Source organism: Oncorhynchus clarkii, chromosome 22 (assembly GCF_045791955.1).
Source record: "Oncorhynchus clarkii lewisi isolate Uvic-CL-2024 chromosome 22, UVic_Ocla_1.0, whole genome shotgun sequence".
Lineage (NCBI taxonomy): Eukaryota > Metazoa > Chordata > Actinopteri > Salmoniformes > Salmonidae > Oncorhynchus > Oncorhynchus clarkii.
Genome location: NC_092168.1, coordinates 7,939,765 through 7,948,159, shown reverse-complemented (window position 1 = coordinate 7,948,159; position 8,395 = coordinate 7,939,765). Strand labels below are relative to the sequence as shown.

General features: G+C 42.8%; 1 protein-coding gene across 1 annotated transcript; it reads left to right on the top strand.

The window, feature by feature from the left end:
* Positions 1-7,010: 7,010 nt before the first annotated feature.
* Positions 7,011-8,000, top strand: LOC139380477 (UDP-Gal:betaGlcNAc beta 1,3-galactosyltransferase, polypeptide 1b). The gene has a single exon (XM_071123173.1). It carries the CDS (start codon positions 7,011-7,013, stop codon positions 7,998-8,000), a length of 990 nt encoding a protein of 329 aa, XP_070979274.1.
* The last annotated feature ends 395 nt before the right edge of the window (positions 8,001-8,395 follow it).

Here is an 8,395-nt window from a genome sequence, read left to right as displayed (position 1 = left end):
ACCTGCGTCCCCTGGATTTGCCTCCCGGACATGAAACAAACTACCCGTCTGCTCAAGTAGAAACGCTGCAGACAGTGTGTTTGCGAGATGCCGGGCAGAAGGCAATTCTAAAACCTCCCCGAGACTCCTGACGTGTCTACAGACATCCCCCAAACAAACAAAAACCGAGCGCACAACTGGTAATACACTAAATACACTACATGGCCAACAGTATGTGGACACCTGTTTGTCAAATATCTCATTCCAAAATCATGGGCATTAATATGGAGTTGGTCCCCCTTTGCTGCTATAACAGCTTCCATTCTGTCACAAGAGCATTTGTGAGGTCGGGCACTGATGATTGGCGGTTAGGCCTGGCCCGCAGTTGGCAATCCAATTCATCCCAAAGATATTCGATGGGGTTGTGGTCAGGGCTCTGTGCAGGCCAGTCAAGTTCTTCCACACCGATCTCAAATAACCATTTCTGTGTGGACCTCGCTTTGTGCATGGGGGCATTGTTATGCTGAAACAGGCAAGGGCCTTCTCCAAACTGTTGCCACAAAGTTGGAAACACAGAATTGTCTACAATGTCATTGTATGCTGTAGCGTTAAGATTTCCCTTCACTGGAACTAAGGGGCCATGAAACAACCAACAAACAAAGCCCCAGAATATTATTACTCCTCCACCAATCTGTACAGGTGGCTATATGCATTTGGGCAGGTAGCATTCTCCTGACATCTGCCAAAGCGAGATTCGTACGTCGGACCTCCAGATGGTGAAGCGTGATTCATCACTTCAGAGAACGAGTCTCCACTGCTCCAGAGTCTAATGGCGGCGAGCTTTACATCACTCTAGCCAAAGCTTGGCATTGCTCATGTTGATTTTAGGCTTGAGTGCGGCTGTTCGGCCATGGAAAATCATTTCATGAAGCGCCTGACGAAAAGTGCTGACGTTGCTTCCAGAGGAAGTTTGGAACTCGGTAGTGAGTGTTGCAGCCAAGGACAGAGGATTTTTAACGCGCTACGCGCTTCAGCACTCGACGGTCCCACTCTGTGAGCTTGTGTGACCTACCACATCGTGGCTGAGCCATTGTTACACATAGACATTTCCACTTCACAATAACAGCACTTACAGTTGACCAGGGCAGCTCTAGCAGGGCAGAAATTTGACTAACTGACTGAAATTCATTCTATGACTGTGCCATGTTAAAACTCACTGAGCTCGTCAGTAAGGCCATTCTACTGTCAAGGTTTGTCTATGGAGATTGCATGGCCGTGTGCTCAATTTTATACAGCTGTCAGCAACGTGGCTGAAATAGCCAAATCCACTAATTTGAAGGGTTGTCCACATACTTTTGAATATATAGTGTATGTCAGTCAGATAGCAAGCTGCCAGCAGAAACTTATAATTCAGTAATGTTGAAGGACTCTAGTATTAGGCTTCTCATTCAGCAAGAAGGATGAAGAAGGATGAAGTAAGAAGCTAATGTTATACGGAGCCTACCTCAGCAGGAGCAAAACATTGGCTACTAATTCTCATAATAACTTTTAATTACAGAGAGTAGGCTACTGAGAGACAGTAAAGTGGCGCTTAGTGGTAAGACTGAGGCAGGCTGCAAATGCATGCAGGAGGAAGCAGAGATTCTGAAAATCAACCTGCGATAGAGAATTCTGGGAAATATTAAAATACTGGGCGTGGTTTTGAGCAAAGATACATTTGTAATTTTACTCAACAAGCTAGTTCAAATCCAGCTCTCTTTGAGCGGAGTTTGTTGAGTAAACAAACGTTAACACACAGGCTCAAATTCTTGTCCTTTTGACTCGCAGAATAACGCTGATTAAGCAAGTTGTTCAGTTGTCTTTTTAAACATTGAAGGCCACTTTATTCAATAAATAAGATGTATGGAGAATGGAAGCAGGCTGAAGAACTCAGTTAATAGAATAGTGTCTCCACAGAGAAATAACACATTTGCAACACACTGTGCCTTAGACTGATGCTTTGTTACTGCTAGCTTTCTCAATCTCAAGAAAATCATCAGCAGACAGCTAGACAAAAGGAAATCAGGGGGACAGAGGGAGATTCAGAGTGTATTTTTCACAGTGGAAGAAGAGAATGAGAAATGATTTAGGGGAAAGAATGGAGGTGCAGTAATGACTTTGTGATGGAGGGATAGTGAGGATAAGGCCGATATAGAATAGAAAGATTGAGATTGATGGGTTTTTCTGACGGTCATGGCTGCCAAAAAAAGGAAATATATACAGTCTGGGGTTCTACCAGTGGTGTGACCAATTAGAAACAAATTGTCTTTAACAGACAGGGAGGACAAGGAGTATATTGAAGAGCATGCACAGTACATTATATGTGAACACACTCCATCCACTGGTTTTAGTCAACGTCACTATCTACTGATATGAATCAGCGTTTATTCTCACGAGAGGCTAAAGTTGACCATCATTTTGATGTGAATTCTAAAATAAGTTTGGAATGTTTTTACAGTACCTATTGTACTTTACATGGAATCGGTTATTTTACAGTTTGAAAACAGTTTAAACCAGTTTTCACAGACTTGCTTTAGTAGAATAAAATATATTTCTAATTGTGTGATAAAGCTGTTGATTCCCGGTGCCTATGATAGAATACTGCAATACCAACGACTGTAAAAGAGCACACCACCAATAATTGGATTCTATGAAAAAGGGGGTAAAATTCAAACAAAAAAAAAGAGAGCACACCACAATCTCACCATCTTCCACCATCTTGTGTGTCTTATTTTATTCCTCATGTAAATCTGCATTGTTGAGGAAGGGCTTGTGAGCAAGCATTTCACGGTAAAGTTGATTCGATTTAAAAAATGTTATTTAGTTAGGTCAATATGTTTGTCTGGTAGGCTGGACTCTGTTTTATAGGCAGAAATACTCAAGATGTCAGAATACCTATCACACAGGTTTGGATCTGCCTGAATTAAGCCAACCTGTGACCAACCTGTGGTTCTAAAGCATTGATAACGCCTTGATAAGCTATCACTTATGACTCCCAGATAAAGATAAACCCTTATGCGCTATAGCACCAACCACCTGTTCTAATGCATAGATACAAAAGGACACCACAGTCTAGTACCTCCACACCGTCTAGACATCTCTGGATTGTCCCAAAATATGAGGGTGTTATACAGTACATGGATGTGAGATTTCAGTAGGCTCAGTAATAGCACCATGATAGCAGTCTATTATTCCCCCCATAGATGATAGCATTTCCTCTCCAGGAGAAAAGCTTGTTACTGAGCGATGTTCCCCTTCACCAGCATATCTGTGTCATAGAGTGCAGTCAGACCGAGCACTGCCAAAACCAGAGCTGCTCTGGACCCGGTGAGACAGAGAGCTCACACCATCAGTACCTCTGTTCTACTTGTCATATTATTTTCAACCAACCTGTCTTATCTTTAAAGGGACGTTTGTCCATGCAAGTTTAATGTGGAGGATTAGTGTGGACACATGGTGGACTGAGATAAATCTGTTCTCAAACAGTAGGCATAGGCCAGACATTTAAATTGATTCCATAAATGTGGATCCCTGTAGGAAGCTGTTGTAGTAGCTTCTTCTACATGCAGCTCTATACAGCGCATTCGGAAAGTATTCAGACCCCTTTTTCCTCATTTTGTTACATTACAGCCTTATTCTAAAATGGATTACAAATCAAAAAAATCCCTCATCAATCTTTACACAATACCCCATAATGACAAAGCAAAAACAGGTTTTTAGAAATGTGTTATTAACATAATTATTCAGACCCTTTGCTATGAGACTCCAAATTGAGCTCAGGTGCATCCTGTTTCTATTGATCATCCTTGAGATGTTTCTACAACTTGATTGGCATCCACCTGGGGTAAATTCAATTGATTGGACATTATTTGGAAAGGCACACACCTGTCTATATATGGTTGACAGTGCATGTCAGAACAAAACAAAGCCATGAGGTCGAAGGAATTATCCGTAGAGCTCAGAGACAGGATTGTGCTGAGGCACAGATCTGGGGAAGGGTACCAAAACATTTCTGCAGCAATGAAGGTCCCCAAGAACACAGTGGCCTCCATCATTCTTAAATGGAAGAAGCCAAGACTCTTCCTAGAGCTGGCTACTCCCAGCCAAACTGAGCAATCGGGGGAGAAGGTGCCTTGGTCAGGGAGGTGACCAAGAACCCAATGATCACTCTGACAGAGCTCCAGAGTTCCTCTGTTGAGATGGGAAAACCTTCCAGAGGGACAACCACCTCAGCAGCATTCCACCAAACAGACCTTTATGGTAGAGTGGCCAGATGGAAGACACTCCTCAGTAAAAGGCACATGACAGCCCACTTGGAGTTTGCCAAAAGGCACCTAAAGGACTCTCAGACCATGAGAAACAAGATTCTCTGGTCTGATGAAACCAAGATTGAACTCTTTGGCATGAATGCCTAGAGTCACTTCTTGAGGAAACCTGGCACCATCCCTACAATGAAGCATGGTGGTGGCAGCATCATGCTGTGGGGATGTATTTCATTGGCAGGGACTGGGAGACTAGTCAGGATCGAGGGAAAGATGAACGGAGAAAAGTACAGAGAGATCCTTGATGAAAACCTGCTCCAGAGCGCTTAGGACCTCAGACTGGGGTGAAGGTTTACCTTCCAAGAGGTCTAACCTTCCAAGAGGTCTAACATCTCTGGAGAAAACTGAAAAAAGCTGCGCAGCGACGCTCCTCGTCCAACCTGACAGATCTTGAGAGGATCTACAGAGAAGAATGGGAGAAACTCCCAAGAAGACTTGAGGCTGTAATCGCTGCTAAAGGTGCTTCAACAAAGTACTGAGTAAAGGGTTGAGCCAGTAACCGAAAGGTTGCTAGATCGAATCCCCAAGCTGACAAGGTAAAAATCTGTTGTTCTGCCTCTGAACAAGGCAGTTAATCCACTGTTCCTAGGCCTTAACTGACTTGCCTAGTTAAATAAAGGTTAAAATAAATGCATTTATTATATATTGATTTTTTTTTCATACATTTGCAAACATTTCTAAAAACCAGTTTTTGCTTTGTCATTATGGGGTATTGTGTGTAGATTGATGAGAAAAGATAAAGAATTTGATACATTTTAGAATAAGGCTGTAACGTCAAGGGGTCTGAATACTTTCCGAATGCTCTGTAGATGCTGTTGACTTACACTGTAGTCATTTAATTAGTTTGATTCCAAGGGGGCTTTTTAACCCCAGGTTTTGATTCCATGGAGAATAACCAAAGATGCAAATTGTGAGGGGCTCATTCTGGAGCATTTGCTGTCATCAATAGCATGCAGAGATGTGTCCTCAGCTCACTGCAGTGTCATTAAACAGGTGCTTGCCAAGGTCGCTTATCATATGCAGGAGCATAACAAAGAGCCTGTAATGTCTCTGTCTGAGTTAAAGATTTACATTAAGGATTACACAAACAAGCAGTTTGAAGTAAACACCTTCGTTATACCGCCTCAGTGCAGCTCTGAAGTAATGAACAGTTATGTCAGGAGATCTTTGTTCTGGTTCTTTTTTTTTCTCTCTCCCTTTTGCTTTTTGATGGATACAAAATAGACCAGACAAAATCATTAAAACGCTATGCTTGGATAAATGGAGCTTGTAAAATGTTTTTTTTAGTGACAGGTGGACAAAAATATAAAGTCAGATCAATTATGTTTATTCTGCTTTCTCTTTTGTTGCTTCCGTGTCCCCAGTATAGTACAGTACTCTAATAATGATATGTCCTTTAATGTCACTACTATAATACGCCTTTGTGCTGCAGATTTCATTTCAGAATGTGCATCTCAGTTATTGTTATAGCTACCATAGGCATTAAGTACCCTATCTGGTCTTGTTAAATAGATAGTCCATTATGTTAATTAGATTGAAATTGGAAATGTGTGCAGCAGAGTCTTACCATTTACTACCTCTGGCCCGTCATTGCAGTGTTTTCTAAAGCATAAGGGTCTATAAAGTGGGTAGCTGTACAGTATGCCAAGTATGCTGTGTGTAGCCAAAGCACTAGCAACATGCACTTTGTTAGCACAAGCAACATGCACTTTGTTAGCACTAGCAACATGCACATTGTTTTTGTCTGTAATAGACAGTAATTGCCCAATTATTCCATTCCAGAGATTTCTAAATGTATCACTACCACTAATTAATAAGAATATTATCTTTATTACTGTACCAACAATATGTAGTGTCATTTTTTGTCTGTGTTTGGTGAAGGTATTACAGGCTTGGTGTCAGAGTTCTATTAATACGCTGAATGGGGATGCCCTCTTTCTAGGACCTATAGGGGAAGATTATGGCACTTTGTGGTTGGCAGCATTTAGCCATTTCCTAAAAGCATTAGTCTGGGTCTAAGGCCTTGTGTGAGAGATAATAATTACATCAGACTGCATTACCGTACAATCTGAGTAGATTCTCTCACAGGACTTCTGATACTTTTCAATTATCCAAAATATCAAAATACTTTTTCAATGTCACCCGAGCTGGGTTTTTGAACAGCTGAGAACTCATACAATTCTGTATTAGCATTTTATTTTATGGTGCACCCTACTGTGTGAAAGCTAAGCTTAGTCTAGAGGCAGTACAAAGATAACTCTTATCAAAAGCTGTTGGTTGTAACTGCTGAGTCCTGATTTTAGAGCAACTCTAACACTACTTGATAAAACTTTGTATTATTTTATTTAGCAGACGGGTGTGCTTGCTGAACCTATTAAGATCTATCTTTTTGTTCTGGCGTTAACATGTTATTTCTCTATTTTTCAGATGTAAATGGAGAAGCACAAGTGTCAAGAAGAAAAACAGGACATCTGCACGGTTTCAAACCGGATTTTCAATAAAAGGCAAACAACGACATCCCGTCACTTTCCTCTAAAACAATCCATTACTGACAATTAATGTCAAGCAGCACATCAGTGCAGCATTATGCTGCCTTGCTGGAAGGAACACTGCTAATGGAAAGAAAGCCTTTTAAGATTCAATACATGAAATACATATAAATGCACCAGAATGCCTTCAAAAGTCTCATGCTTGTACGTGTTGACGGTCGTTTGCTGGGCAAGTGCTCTTTGGTACTTGGGTATATCCCGGCCGACATCCTCCTATGTCAGTGGGCAGATGTCTTTGCCGATCCGGAAGACTGTGAAAACCCTTAAGAACACTACGTTCAGCAACATCCGGACGCGAACGCTGAACCCACACGCCTTCGACTTTGTCATCAACGAGCCTAAGAAATGTGAGAGCAACACGCCCTTCCTGGTCATCCTGATCAGCACCACACACAAAGAGTTCGATGCCCGTCAGGCCATCCGGGAGACCTGGGGAGATGAGAGCACCTACAGCGACATCCGCATCATCACCCTCTTCCTGCTGGGCCGCAACACGGACGCCGTCCTCAACCAGATGGTGGAACAGGAGAGCCAGATCTTCCACGACATTGTGGTGGAGGACTTCATAGACTCGTACCACAACCTCACCCTCAAGACCCTGATGGGCATGCGCTGGGTGGCCACCTTCTGCTCCCAGGCCCAGTACGTCATGAAGACGGACAGTGACATTTTCGTCAACATGGACAATCTGGTCTACAAGCTTCTGAAGCCCACCACCAAGCCCAAGAGGAGGTACTTCACGGGCTACGTCATCAACGGCGGTCCCATCAGAGACATGCGCAGTAAGTGGTACATGCCCAGAGACCTGTACCCCGAGGCTAAGTACCCCCCCTTCTGCTCGGGCACAGGGTACGTGTTCTCAGTGGACGTGGCTGAGCTGATCTATAAGACCTCTCTGCACACCAGACTGCTCCACCTGGAGGACGTGTACGTGGGACTGTGTCTGAGGAAGCTGGGCATCCACCCCTATCAGAACAGTGGCTTCAATCACTGGAAAATGGCCTACAGCCTGTGTAGGTACCGTCGTGTTATCACTGTCCACCAGATTTCACCGGAAGAAATGCACCGGATCTGGAACGACATGTCCAGCAAGAAACACCTCCGATGCTAGCACCTGGGGACAACTTGGACCCTTCTTCTGTTTTGTATAGTTTTTTTACCTCTCAACCTGGTGTTCTAACAAAGTTGTTTTCATTTTCTGACAACATTAGTTCTCTATAGGCTACTAGTATACTTCTACTGAATCCAATGTAGCTGTTGGGTGCATGAGGCTTGTAAAGTGCATGTTCTCATTCAAACACACACTAAGATAGTGTTGTTACCAGTCATTTTGTAACCTCTGGTCTAGAGCTGTAGACTTCAACAGCTCATTTCGATGAACATTTACTCTGTACATTTACAAGTGAAACCAGAGAGGTATTATTGAAAGACAAAATGATGTATATGTCAGTGCAAGTGTCTATCTACTTTCTGACAAGTTCTCATGCTGTTTTGGGGATGGTACTT

Bases quoted from the DNA above. Each gene is read 5' to 3' on its own strand.
- LOC139380477 (XM_071123173.1), top strand. From the start codon at position 7,011: ATGCCTTCAAAAGTCTCATGCTTGTACGTGTTGACGGTCGTTTGCTGG.